Source organism: Antechinus flavipes, chromosome 2, assembly GCF_016432865.1.
Source record: "Antechinus flavipes isolate AdamAnt ecotype Samford, QLD, Australia chromosome 2, AdamAnt_v2, whole genome shotgun sequence".
NCBI classification, from domain to species: Eukaryota; Metazoa; Chordata; class Mammalia; order Dasyuromorphia; family Dasyuridae; genus Antechinus; species Antechinus flavipes.
This window is the reverse complement of record NC_067399.1, coordinates 39852174-39865627: the sequence shown is the minus strand read 5'-3', so window position 1 is coordinate 39865627 and position 13454 is coordinate 39852174. Positions and strand designations below refer to the sequence as shown.

General features: G+C 40.2%; 1 protein-coding gene across 1 annotated transcript; it reads left to right on the top strand.

Moving 5' to 3' along the window:
• Positions 1-7994: 7994 nt before the first annotated feature.
• Positions 7995-13454, top strand: LOC127547619 (eppin-like). Its single transcript, XM_051974538.1, has 4 exons — positions 7995-8249; positions 8516-8647; positions 9400-9567; positions 10616-13454. The coding sequence occupies exons 1-4, from the start codon at positions 8150-8152 to the stop codon at positions 10675-10677; spliced, it is 462 nt and encodes a 153-aa protein (XP_051830498.1). The 5' UTR covers positions 7995-8149; the 3' UTR covers positions 10678-13454.

Below are 13454 nucleotides of genomic sequence, written 5' to 3'. Positions count from 1 at the left end.
GTATCTGATATACTAAAAATTAATTGTATGAGGAAATAGTACAAGATCAAGTTCTCTCAATAGAATGTTGAGAGAACATTGAATATTCTCTCAATAGAAACTCAATATTCAGCCATGATTCCATTATGTCCATGGCAACTATTGCCTTTACATGTTTGTGTGTAAAAAACTGTATTCATTATATACAGAAAAGATTATCAAGTACTGGTCATTAAAATGTGTGGCTGACCCTGAGAAATTTTGCTTGCTCAAACTTTCCATTAATACAAAAAAAAAAAAAAAAAAAAAAAAGGAAAAGGAAAGAAATTCAGCTGTCATCTAGTTACAATCTATCTTGAGGAAAACAATCAATGTATTCACAAAATTTCTAAAGCAAAACCAAATCTACTTCTTATAGTTCAAATGTAACACATAAAGATAAAAATTAAAGTCTAGAACCTCTGGGAAAAACAAACCAAAGATGTCAGCAGAATCCCTTTATCTACTCCAGCTTCCCCACTCATGGATTGGTTTGTAAATAACCATCCAAGTTAGAAAATAAAAATCCCAGACAAAGTATAAAGCCATATTATATGGAGCATAACATTTAAATTTAAATCCAAAACAAAGAAACAAAAAACCTCAAATATATATTTTAAAAGAATCTTCCATAATATGCAACTGTATAATCATTTTGTACTGAAGCTGTCTTTTTTGAAAGTAACTTTTCCTCCCAAAATAAAGACATTAAAATAGATGTCCTCCTAATTACATAACTTTTCTAGCTTTTAAACTGCTTAAACTTGGATGGTTTTAAGAAAACTGTGGTATACAATGAGATTCACCATGGTAGTCATGGCTAGTAAGAGAAAGCAGCTTCCTTGGCCATTTAATAATAAACTTGCAGACATCTTCCTGACAAATGGACCTTCTTCATGAACAAATCTTTTTCTTTGACTATTTCTCTCCCCTTTTAATGTTAACCTCAAATGGGGTATCCTTAATCCACTTCTATCACCACCTTTCACCCAAAGTGTTGGACTGACTTATTTCTACTCTTCTTCAGTGAAGACAGCCATAATAACCATAACTTATTTGTCCTGCACAACTTATTTTCAGATAGAACTGTACTATTCAATCCCTTCCTAGCAAATTGCTTCCAGCTTCAGGGATATAAAGTTCCTAATTTGAGGATAAGAGGGGACTCTTTCCCCTTTAACCCTTATCAGAAAATTTTATCCCCTTATGTTTCCAATCTCTGTTGGGCTTAATCTCATTTTGAAGTAAAAGTTTGGAGGCTATGAGATGAAATTTTGGAAGATGAAACTTTTTGAAGTCAAATCCTCTTCCCAACCAAGCATCCCTCCAGGCTTACTATTTGTTGATTCAGTAGTGCTAGTCTAGAGATGTCTACACTTCACTCATGGCAAACCTCAACCTCGAGAAGCCCTATTATCTCTGGGGTCCTCTTAAGTTATCTCAGGAGACTATTGCTTCACACTTTTATTTTTTATTTTAGATTGTTATTTTATTTCTGTCTATGGAAAAAATCTGGAAAGCCTGCACATTTCTGATCCACTCTGCCATCTTCCCAAAATCCTTCTTGCTTTCTCCATAATGAGTGAATGTTGGCAATTTGGTCTCCAGTTCATCTTCCTCTTTAAAAACCAGCCAGCTCTTCTGGTATTTCTCATTCACATATTGCTGAAGCTTTGCTTGCAAAATCTTAAGCATAACATTGCTAGCAAGGGAAATGACTGAAATTATTTGATAATTGGAACATTCATTGGAGTTCTTTAGGATTAGGGGGTAAACAGATCTTTTTCAATCAGGTGGCCACTGTTGGGTTTTCCAAATTTGATTAATATTGAGTGCAGCCCTTTTACAGCACCATTTTTAGGATTTTCAAAAGCTCAGCTGAGATTCCATCATTTCCACTAACTAATTGTTAGCAATGTTCCCTAAAGACCATTAGACTTCATTCTCCAAGATGAGTGACTCTTGCACAGTAACTACACCACTGTGATTATCAGTGATTCGAAGATCTTCTTTTGTATATTATTGCCACCTCTTTTTAACCTCTTTTGCTTCAGTTAAATCCCTATGTCTCTGAAAGTTCTTAATTCTATCAGTTCCTAACTATTCTTTTATATAATATTTAATATCCTTTAATCCCTTATCCAAAAATTACCACTGGCTCCTCCATAGCCATAATTCTTTTTAGTCAAAATCAACCTTTCACTACAAAGTGAACAAGTCATTGTTGAAAATCATAGATCCTTGGAATCTCAGGATTATGATGCCCTTCAGAGAGCATATAAGCCAGTCCTGACCTGGACAAGAGTCTACTATACTCTTAAATCGAGCAATGTTATTCGAATAATCCAAATTGTACCACCTTCATCATTTCTGTATTTTTTTAAGTTATCTCATTATAAATGACAAACTTCAGCATTTTGAATGGGTGCTTTTAAAATTATATGATTTTAGTGTAATTATCTGAGATCATTATGTTGTGATTTCATCTATGGCATGATAAAATTATTTATGTCTCATTCTTTTTGCTGCCTTATTTATTATGAGCCACTTAAGACTGCAAACCAAACAAGAGAGTCTGATACCAAGAAATTCACATATTACAAATTAGATAACTTCTCTTTGTGGAACATTAGCTTAAAATAAATATTTAAGGAGAGCTAATTATTTTTGAGAATGGACAGACTTAATTCTTTTTCAGATGGGAAACCGTCCTAATTGTCAAATGATCATATATAAAATGGCATTTAGAAAATAGGCATAGTAAGTGCTGGTTATATAAAAGTACCAGATACAAAGAATATGCAGATATATGACTTCATACACTTCACATGAATGTAAATGAATAATGGAAGCATTTGAATCTACTTGTTATATTTCCTGTATTTAAAATATGTTTATCATCAATTAAAATCTTCATTTTAAAATAGTTGCTGAGCTTAATAAAAATGGCAGTTTTAGTGGCCAACAAAATAAGCCTGACAACTAGTGACTCTTATATTTCTTATACATTTGTAACAAATTTCCAGTATTGGGAAGCTCACTACCTCCTTGGATGGTTTTACTTTGAGATAGTTTCAATTATTAGGGAGTTTTTCTTTAAATGGAACTGAAATTTCCTTCTTAACAACCCACTGCCAGTTCTGCCCTCTAGGGTCAAGTTAAACATGTTAAAATCTATCAAAAAATGAACACAATTATCATATTGTTGCAACCTACTTCCTCCATTCCCAGGTTCAACATCTTCCACTTTTAAAAAATTTCCATTCCCTCTATTGCAATATATAGGAAATATACAAGAGATTTAAGATTAATGGGGGATTGAAGAAGAAAGGATTCCATCTGGGAATCACACATACCCAATATACACACATATACCCAGAAGCACACATATATAACATATAACATATTTCTGATTAATATGAAAGATAATTACTTCTTTCTTTGAGCACACTCTCTCCTGTAAATCAACTTGGGACCAACTTATCATCTCATTCCCAGACTCTTCATTACTCCCAATAGTTGTAAATACAGGCAACGTGGACCAATGACTAGACTGGTTTCCATTATTTTCTTGAAAGAACAGTGGGAGTAAGAAAATAGTATCAAGGGAAAGAACAGAGAGCACAGTGGAAGGAGGGATTATTTGTCACTGTAGACTGAACAGATTAGACTAGATTATATCTTGGATCCCCTCCAGATTCAAAGCCTGTCATCCCATTATCACAAGGTGGGAGGGAGAATTGGGAGGGGTGTCCTGTACCATATTTGAGAAATAAAACAAAAAAATGGAACCATGGAAAGGGGACACTGTGCCTCACCAGAAGAATAGCAAAATTTATATCTAGTCCTAATGAACAAACCACTTTTAAGTGTTGGTTACTTTCCCTGGCTATATTTTGCACTGTTTGATTTTTATTATTTCTCTACTTCATGACCAAGTAAAGTTCTATTTTCTGCTCTGATCAGACTCTGTCTTAAGTATTGGGTTAAATTCAGAGGTCATATTTTAAGAAGGACAAATAAAGCATATGAATAGAATGGCAAAGTAAGGAAGAGACTGGAGAGACTAGACCAAATGATAGTTGATTCAATAAGTTAAGTGCCTACTATGTGCCAAGCACTATACTTTAGGAATTCAAAGGGGGAAAAAATCACAAAAACCTTCCTAACCTTCAAGTTACATCCTTATACCAGAATCCACCAACCATTGATATTTTGGAACTGGTACTTCTAAAACTTCTGCTAAGAATTCTGGTTCAAAATTCCATAAGAAAAAAAAATCTGGGTGTACAGTTGAAATTGAAGCCATCTATCTTGAAAAGGATTTCCAAAGTGAAGCATTTAGTTAAAGTGAAGCATTTAGACAGGTCTATGGAGTCCCTTCTTCCACAAAGACCCTAAAAAGCAATGCTTTTACTGCTCTTTCTGGAAGTATAGGGGTGATTGGTGATGGTAGTGTGCTTGTTCTCTGACAGAAACAGAAATGGGGAAATGATCTAACTGCCCTCAGAAAATCTCTTCCTGTTGCAGTAAATCAATTCAAGTTTGTAAATATTTCCTAAATTCCTACTTTGTGCTAAGAGCTGTGTTAATTGTTAGGGACAAAAAAAAAGGTGAAAGGGGTGAGTCAAGAAAAAAAGCCCTTGTTCTCATGAACTCACAGTCTTATGAGGAAACACCATGCAACCAACTGTGTACAAACCATATAGATAGAGGATACTTTAGAGATAATAATGAGAAAGTACTAATATGAATTGATTGAAGGCAAAAGAAAAGGAAAAGTAGAAGATGAGATGGATAGATAGTATCATGGAAGAAATGAACATAAACTTGGACTATCCTGAGATAGTGGAGGACAGAAGGACCTGAAGTATTATGGTCTATGAAGTCCTAAGAGTCAGACATGAATGGACAAATAAAATGCTTCCAAATAATGAGGGCAGAGCCATTCAACTTCACTGTCAGCTAAGTTAGGAAGCAGAGAGCTTCCTGTCACTATGAGCAGTAATACAGAGGAAATTTGTTCTTGGGCTTAGAGACTGAGATGGATAGAGTGGAAGGCTCTTTTCAGGTGTGAAATTTTAGAATTCCGTGAAACACTTGTGGCTGAAAACTTAATATCTATTACTCAATATACATTTTTGAAAACCCAGCAGGGTCCTCAAACTACGGCCCACGGGCCAGATGCAGCAGCTGAAGACGATTATCCCCCTCACCGAGGGCTATGAAGTTTCTTTATTTAAAGGCCCACAAAACAAGGTTTTCGTTTTTACTATAGTCCGGCCCTCCAACAGTCTGAGGGACAGTGAACTGGCCCCCTATTTTAAAAGTTTGAGGACCCCTGCAACCTATTCCTGAAAACCAGGAACTATGCTAAGCTCTGGGGTTACAAAAAAAGAGGTAAAAGATAATCCTTGCCTTCAAAGAAACTCACAGTCTAATGAGAAAGACAACAAACATATTCACAAATAAACTATCTGTAGAATGAATAGGAAATAATAAAAAGAGAGGAAATACATGGAAGACGTTTAACAAATGTTTGTTAAATTCAATAGGAAATTGGTATGACACACATGATTTCATTGGTATAAAGACCTCCCTCCACCAGGACAAGTGAGCACTTTCTCTGAACTTAGAGATTCAGTCAGTGACTTGCCCAGAATCACACATTCAATGTGTGTCAAGACACCAGTCTTGAACTCAGAATTTCATGGTTCTGAGACCAATTCATTATCTCCTTCGCCAATCAATCACTCACTCATTCATCCAATAAACAGTTTCTACCTTGTTCATAACATGATGCAAGGTTGTAAGGGAGGCTTAAAATTGGCTTAAGACCTAGCCCCTGTCTTCATGGAGTTTCCAGTTTAAGAGTCGGTCAATAAGCATCTAATAAGCACTTACTATGTGCAGAGTAGGAAGGAGAAAGAAACCCAGGTAATTAATAGAGAGTATAATAAAAGTACACCAGAGAGAGATGATGAATAGAGCTCTAAATGAAGCTTGAGGGGATGAGTTTGTTGAGGTCTAAGATATCTCAACAAAGTTAGGTTCCTAGGTTACTGTCGCAGATATGGCGAAAGAATTCACGAGTTCAGTTTGTCTCCAAGTTAAGGGGCAAAGATTTATTTTTGCTACCAGCAGCAAGCTAAGTTCCACAAGAAATTAGCAAAGCATCAGGAGCATGACAGCAAATTTATAGGAAAAGGTGAGGACCAGGTGCTTCATGTCACTGACATGCTAATTTTACGGCTAACAGGTAGAATTCAGAAGTGGTCTACTTCTGACTCTGTGCACAGGGGCAGGACCCCTAGTTCTCTGGGCAGAACTAGAGGACGAGGGGGAATCTTCTGGAGGTATGTTTTTAGACCTAAAACCGCACTAGGTCAAGTGGCAAACACCCGATTTTGTCTGCCCCTGTGTGAACTTTAAGCAACTCATTGTTGCGGCTTATTAGTTACAAAAACCCTGTTGTCTCTGACCAACAGGCTGTTATCTGCTGTCTTGCAATATTTGTAGCCTTAGCATCCTGCTCAGATAGAAATATATCATTTTTAACTGGGATATTCCCAAATATCATTTGTAACTAGGACACTTAGGGATAGTTGTTACATTCTGTTGGGGTCTCGGCCCCAACTCCCGAGTGGAACAGGCCCTATGTGACCAGCACTGCCTGTCCACTTGAATGGTGGAGACTGTGAGTAATGCAGGGCGAGAGCCAGGGTAGTGTGAGACTCTGCTTTATGACAAAGACTGCAAGTCCTTTTATCTCCTCGGTGCCTGCTTCTAGTTTCTATATCATACGTAATCACATCCTATTCTATAGTAAATACATGATTCTCTACAGGAAGCTACACGTAGCTATAATGTGAGCATTCCTTTCCTGATAGGGATATGGTCATTGTTCTCCCCTCCAAGGTCCAGCACGCCTCTCCTGGGAGCTGTGACGTTGCTTCTTCCGGTGGGACCCCTTCCTCCCAGCGCCGTCTTGTTCACCCTTACGAGACTACCCTCAGAGCCGTGCCCTGTGCGATGTCCAAGGCTGGCGGGGGGTTGGCAAGTCCTCTTACAACATTTCCCCGAGAAGCTGCACCGTATAAGTCCATATTAGAGGACAAGCAGGGAATACTTACTGGAAGAGGTGATATTGGTGATAAGTTCTAAAGGAGAAGTAGTGAGAAAAAATGATTATTTCTCTTGTCTTTAATAGTTAATCATTGAATTAGGGCCAAGGGCTTCCCCTCTTTTCTACTGCCTTCTTCAGAAATCAAAAAGTGTGGGAAATCTTCCTCCCAGACTTACCCAGGGAGGTAAAGATCTAGTCAAAGACAGCAAAGAAATTCTAAGTTTAGGTCAAAGGCTGGATTCCTGATCATTGTGTTTACAGGGGTCTGGGAAAATGTGGATTCCCCTTTTGTCAGATGGGTGACATGGAAATGGAAAAGTCTTTATAACCCAGATTTGGGTGCTCAGTGTCCCATACCTCAAGACCCTCATTGTAAAATAACCCACCTCTCTTTGTAATATTCGTTCTCTTTAATTGTTCACTAATCAGAATTGATTGCCACCCTCAGGCAATACCCACTCTTCAAAGGGCATATAACCAGTGAGCCCCCCACCTTCGTGAAGGGGCTCGCCCTTCACCTCAGTGCCAGTGTTTTATTAATAACATGCTGACATTATTAATAAAATGATTAAATCACCCAGAAACTATGCTACTCGGATTTTTAACACATCACAGTAGGAATTATCAGGAAAAGGAGAATGGGGAACTATTTCAAGCAAAGAGAAAAGAATATGTTAAAAATATGTGTGTGTGTGTGTTGCTGCCCCATGAGGCTGGGGAGGAAAGAGTCCAAGGAGGTCCCTGGTCTCCTACTGCTGGTCTGACACGGATTGGGGCTATCCCTTGGAGGCCTAGCCAGAGTCTGATGGAGCATTGAGGATTGCCAAATCAGACTCTTCAGGGAGATCGGTGTAGGAGGGGCTCTGATAGCCAGCCCACAGATGCTTAGACCTGCCCAGAAACTAGCAGGGGAGTCAGGTCCCAGGACAGTCCAGATTAGAAGACTCCAAGAAGGCAGGAGACTGTGGGAGAGAAGAGCCCTGACTTCTGCCAACCTCCAGCATCATGGGCCCTCGAGGCTGCTTCCTGATGTTGTTGCTGCTGCTAATGATACTGAGTCACGACCACAATAAGCTGTTGGCTCTCTTCAAGCTGAAACCTTTTTGTAAGTGATGGGGGGAAATGATGGAGGGAAATGATGAGGGGAAGTATGGGGGAGGAATCTATGTCCATCCCTGGTATGGGGAGGGGGTGAGGGGAAGACAGCGGGAAGGAATAAATCCAAATGGGAAAGAAGAATCCATTGAAGCTCAGAAAATTTCCCCAAAGAGTTTCCTTGAGAAGCAAGCATAGAATGGGAGAGGGAATGGTGGTGTTGGCGAGGGAAAGAGAGGGCGATAACAGAATCAATCACACCATGTTCTACCTTAGGGTCATGCCCCAAAGTCAGGATGAAGTGCCTTTACAGAGAGATCCCTCATTGCTACAGTGACAAAGACTGCAAAATCCATGAGAAATGTTGTCTATTAAGCTGTGGGACGAAATGCTTGGGCATTGATAACGGTAAGCAACATCCTTTCCTTCCTTCATTCCTTCAGCCAGTCAGCTAGCAGGCATTTATTAAGCCCCTACTAGACTCAGATAGCAGGGCTGAGCACTAAGAATGATAGAAAGTTTTGAGAAGTGTCCGTCCTTATGGAGCTTTCTCCAGTCTAATGAGTAAAATGCAAGTACAGATCCAGAATAAATATTACTGGGAATTCAGAAGATGGTTTCTGAACCAGAGAAGACTTGGTAGAAGAGATGGGTTTGCAAAGACAGGTAGGAATTTCGGAGATTTGAGTTGGGCTTGCAAAACTAGTTAGGAATTTCAAAGCAGGAGAGACAGAAAGTCTGTTTTAGGCAGACTTACAGCAGGATGCCTACTTCTGCTTATGGCCCCAGCTGACAGCCCCAAATCTCACTTCCCCTTCTCCGGCATTCAGGACCACCAAGGTCATGATTTGCTTTAGGAACTCTGGGACCCTATGTTCTAAACTGAGGAAGCAGATATAGTGGGAAAGGGCTTGGATAAGAAGGAGGACATTTGCATCCTGGCTCCAGCCCTTTGATTGTGTGATCCGGGGCCACAGCTTAACCACGGGACCTTGGGATCACAGACATTGACCCTAAGGGTACACAGCTGGACCTGGAACCCACATCTCTGTATTCCCGGGGAAAGACTTCCAGATAATAGTCAGTTGTGGTGTGGGGGTGGGAAAAGAGAGGCCCTCAAAGACTTTCCTTGATCCCCTAATGCTGTAATCTCTTTTCAGACCCATGTGAGAAGATTCCCACTGTTAAACCTTGTAAACGATCTCTAATTCGCTGGTACTTCAATATTACACAAAATCGTTGTTTACCCCTTGGGTTCAACAAATGCAGTAAAAGCGAAAACAGCTTTCAGACTCGTGAAATTTGCAGGAGGACCTGTTTAGAATTTGGTGAGAAATTTAGGAGGCTTTTGGGTTGATGGAAAGAGCCCCAGACTCTGAGCCAGACTCCAGGGCTCCAATTAGGCTCTGATTCCGATTAACTCCTGGCCACTGTATGGACAATTGGCAGCCTGTCCTTTGGGACAAGGCGCCCCCAGTCTTTACTCCTGACAGAAGCCATGCATGACTTTTCTACCGGTACCCTTTCCCTGAAGGTGCTCATTGCTACACAGCCAGAGGAACACAGTTTTTCCCTTTGACCAGTTGTTTCTGTCTCAAGGCCGGTGCTGGCTTCCAGCTTGCACTAGCTGCCAGACTTAATTTTGCAAAAGCTTCCAGAGATGAGCCTAATTATCAGACAAATCCAATGGTGTTCTTTCTGAGCACACCTGTGTACTTCTTAAAGGACACACTGAGTGCAAATATATTTTAACACAATATTTCAGTATCTGGGATACTATCCACTGTAGGAACCCTAATGGTTCCCAGTAAACAATGTCTTCCTTTGCAACAACAACAACAACAACAAAAAATACCTAATGCTATTAGAATGAGCTGGAGCATGTAGGTGCAAACAAAGAAACAAAGAAAGAGTGGTGAGTTGTCTCCCAGGAGGGGGAACTCATCCCCTTCTGTGGGTATATATATATATGGACCTGGAGTAGTGAGTATTGGGTCAAGGAGTCCATGGGGAAGTGTTGTGTGGAGAAAACTGGGAAGGAGATGGTAGGGGGTAGGTTATGAGGGGACTTTGAATGCCAAAACAGAGGAGTTAATATTGGATTCTAGAGATGAGAGGGAGCCACGGGGGTGAAGGTATGGGGGATGCTATGATCTGCAAAGTATGAGCAAAAGCAAAAAATGAGGAAGTCAGAATGAATGTGGGTATGCGGAAATGTCCGTGTTGTCTGAGACATTCAGTCCATGATCCAGGGGAGGTTGAGATAAGGCTGGACATCTTGCCTGTGGAGGGATGGGAGGAGGAGGAGGAAGAGGTCTGGGGCCAAGGGGAGGGAGGTTTGGAGATGAGGAATCTGTACTTTCTTCTTTCTTCTAGGACATGGAACACCAATAAAACTCTTTGAGCTGGAAGGAGAGCCATTTACTGTGCTAATTTAGGCAAATGTAGCTCTCTGATGTGCTTCCGGAATCTCTCTGTTTCACAGAGCAGCAGCATCTCAGAACTGCAGAGCATCTCAGAGGTCATCTTGTCTTCGGTCTACTCCAGGATCTCCTCCCCAACATCCCATTGCAAGGCATCTTCCAGCATCTCCTTAAAAGCCTTCAGGGACGGGGAGCTCACTCCCTTCTGAAGCTATCCATTCCATTTTTGCATATTAGAAAGTTTGATCATATGCACAAGGTCCCCCAGGAAGTCACTACAAAACTTGGGATCAGACTCCCTCACATCCTGACACTTCTAAGATGTGAGACCCTGTGTAAGGCATTTCCCCTTTACTAGCCTTGTTTTTCTCCTCTGTCCCATGACGGGGTGGGATTTGAGGGCCTCCCAGGTCCCTTCCAGCTCTAATTTATGAGCCCTCTCTCTCCAGGATGATGGAAAATCTGCCTGGATTGTGGGAGAAATGCTGAGCACAGCAGATCTCTCATTGTCAGCTGATTGTAGGAAGAAAAAGGGCTCCTCTGTGGGGCCACAATGAATAGACATGTAAACATGGCTCCCCAAGGCCAAGAGGATCATGATGGTCCCCAAACACCCAGACCCAAGACTTTTTTTTTTTTTTTTGTAGTCGAGTCATTTCAGTAGTATCCAACTCTTCATGATCCCATTAGGGCTTTTTTTCTTTGGCAAAGATCAGTTTGTCATTTCCTTTTCCAGTTCATTTTACAGATGAGAAAAGTGAGTCAGTCAGGACTAAGTGACTTTCCTCTGGATCCAGATTTGAACTCCAGGATCAGATCTCTATCCCTGCTTTTTTCTTCTCAAGCTACAGGGAAGAAAACGAGCCTGAGGGAGTGGGGCCCAAGAGATGGAAAGGGAGCAGTAAGACCCTGCATTTAGAGATTTTAAAGCTGAAAGAGAATAATAGCCCCCAGCCACCCACACTTTTTTTTTTTCCAGTGACAAAGTATGGTCTAAAAGTGATTGTGTGATTTGACTCAAATCACATAGTAAGTGACAGAGGAAGAGATGAATCTTCTCATTACCCAATGTTCTTTTCTCTATACCATATTACCTTTCTTGAATCCTTTAACAATTATCTTTTTCTTAGACTGATGTACTTTTTTTCTTCTGAATAAATCATATTTAAAAGCAACACTATTTTTCCCCTGAGGCGGTTGAGGTTAAGTAACTTGCCTAGGGTCACACCTAGGAAGTGTTAAGTGTCTTGCACAGATTTGAACTCAGGTCCTCATGACATCAGGGCTGGTGCTCTATCCACTGCACCACCTAGCTGCCCCAGAAACACTAAATTTTAACTCATGTTGAAAGAGAAAGAGAAAAAAGAAAAAGAATGGGAACTGCTGTAAGAATTCCCCAAGATGGCTGAACAAGATGGAGTGGAGGCAGAACATTTCTCTCCTATTGGTACAAAAAATGACCTGATGTCCTAAAGGCTGAAGTCCTTTGTTTATACTAGGCTAGAATTATTCCCTATGTAATCCTGCCCTAAGGTTCTCTGCCAGAGTATGCTTGGAAAACCTGACAAGGTCTCAGACAGCCACGGTATGACTTTAGTCCTTCAGCTACAGGATTCTCCTGCTAGTTCTCTTCCAAAACAGCACACTGGGAACTTCTCCCTCCAGTAAGCCAGTCCTGAACCAGAAAGCTCTTGACCCAAGAGATAACCATCAAGTTCGGAGACTTCCATTTCTCAGTCTTGCCTGTGATTGACCGTGCATAGAAAATTCCCATTACTAAGGAAGGGTGGTAATTCCCCCAGAGCTTCCCTAGAAGTATAAGGAAGAGAAAGCTATGATAAGAGAGTCATCTCCATAGCTCCTTTAATGATGGTAACTTTACCAGATTTGGGTTCAACCTGATAATCACTGATAGCCTACTCCTTTGTGTTTATTGTTGTTTAATTCTAAGCTTTTTTGTTTTCAAAATATATGTATAGAAAGTTTTCAACATTCACCCTTCCAAAGGGCAGCTAGGTGGTGCAATGTTAGAGCACCAGCCCTATGAAGTCAGGAGGACCTCAGTTCAAATGTGACCTCAGACTCTTAACAACTTAACACTTCCTAGCTGTATGACCCTGGGCAAGTCACTTAACCCCAATTGCCTCAGGAAAAAAAAAAGAATATATAGGATCAATATTGGGGAAATTATCCATGCATATGCTTCATAAATAAAAAGCTTTAACTTAAAAAAAAAATTTACCCTTGCAAAACCTTGTGTTTCAAATTTTTCTCCCTCCCTTCCTCCCATCCCCTCTCCTAGACAGCCTCCCATTACATATAGATTTCTTTTTTTTTAATTAAAGCTTTTTATTTTCAAAATATATATGTAGATAATTTTCATTATTCATCCTTACAAATCTTGTGTTCTAAATTGTTTCTCTCCCTTCTTCTACCCTCTCCCCTAGATGCCAAATAATGTAATATAGGTTAAACATGTGCAATTCTTCTATATATATCCCCACAATTATCATGGATAGCCTACTCCTTCTGATAGCTGCAGTTATATCTGTTCCTCTCTGGGGCATGAGGGTAGAGGGTCTTCTGGGTGGAGGAGAGAGGTCTATTTAGCTCTCTGTGTGAAAAGGAAATGTCAAGTAGCAAACTTCATCTCCTTCAAGGTCTTTCTAGAACAAGTCACAGCTCTCTCCCAAGGGGCTGACTGGAATAGCTGAGAAGGCCAGCATTTTCTGCGGTTTGGGGGCCTCTCACCATATACCTTTGATTTAAATAAAATCAGTTCAGCTGCCTTA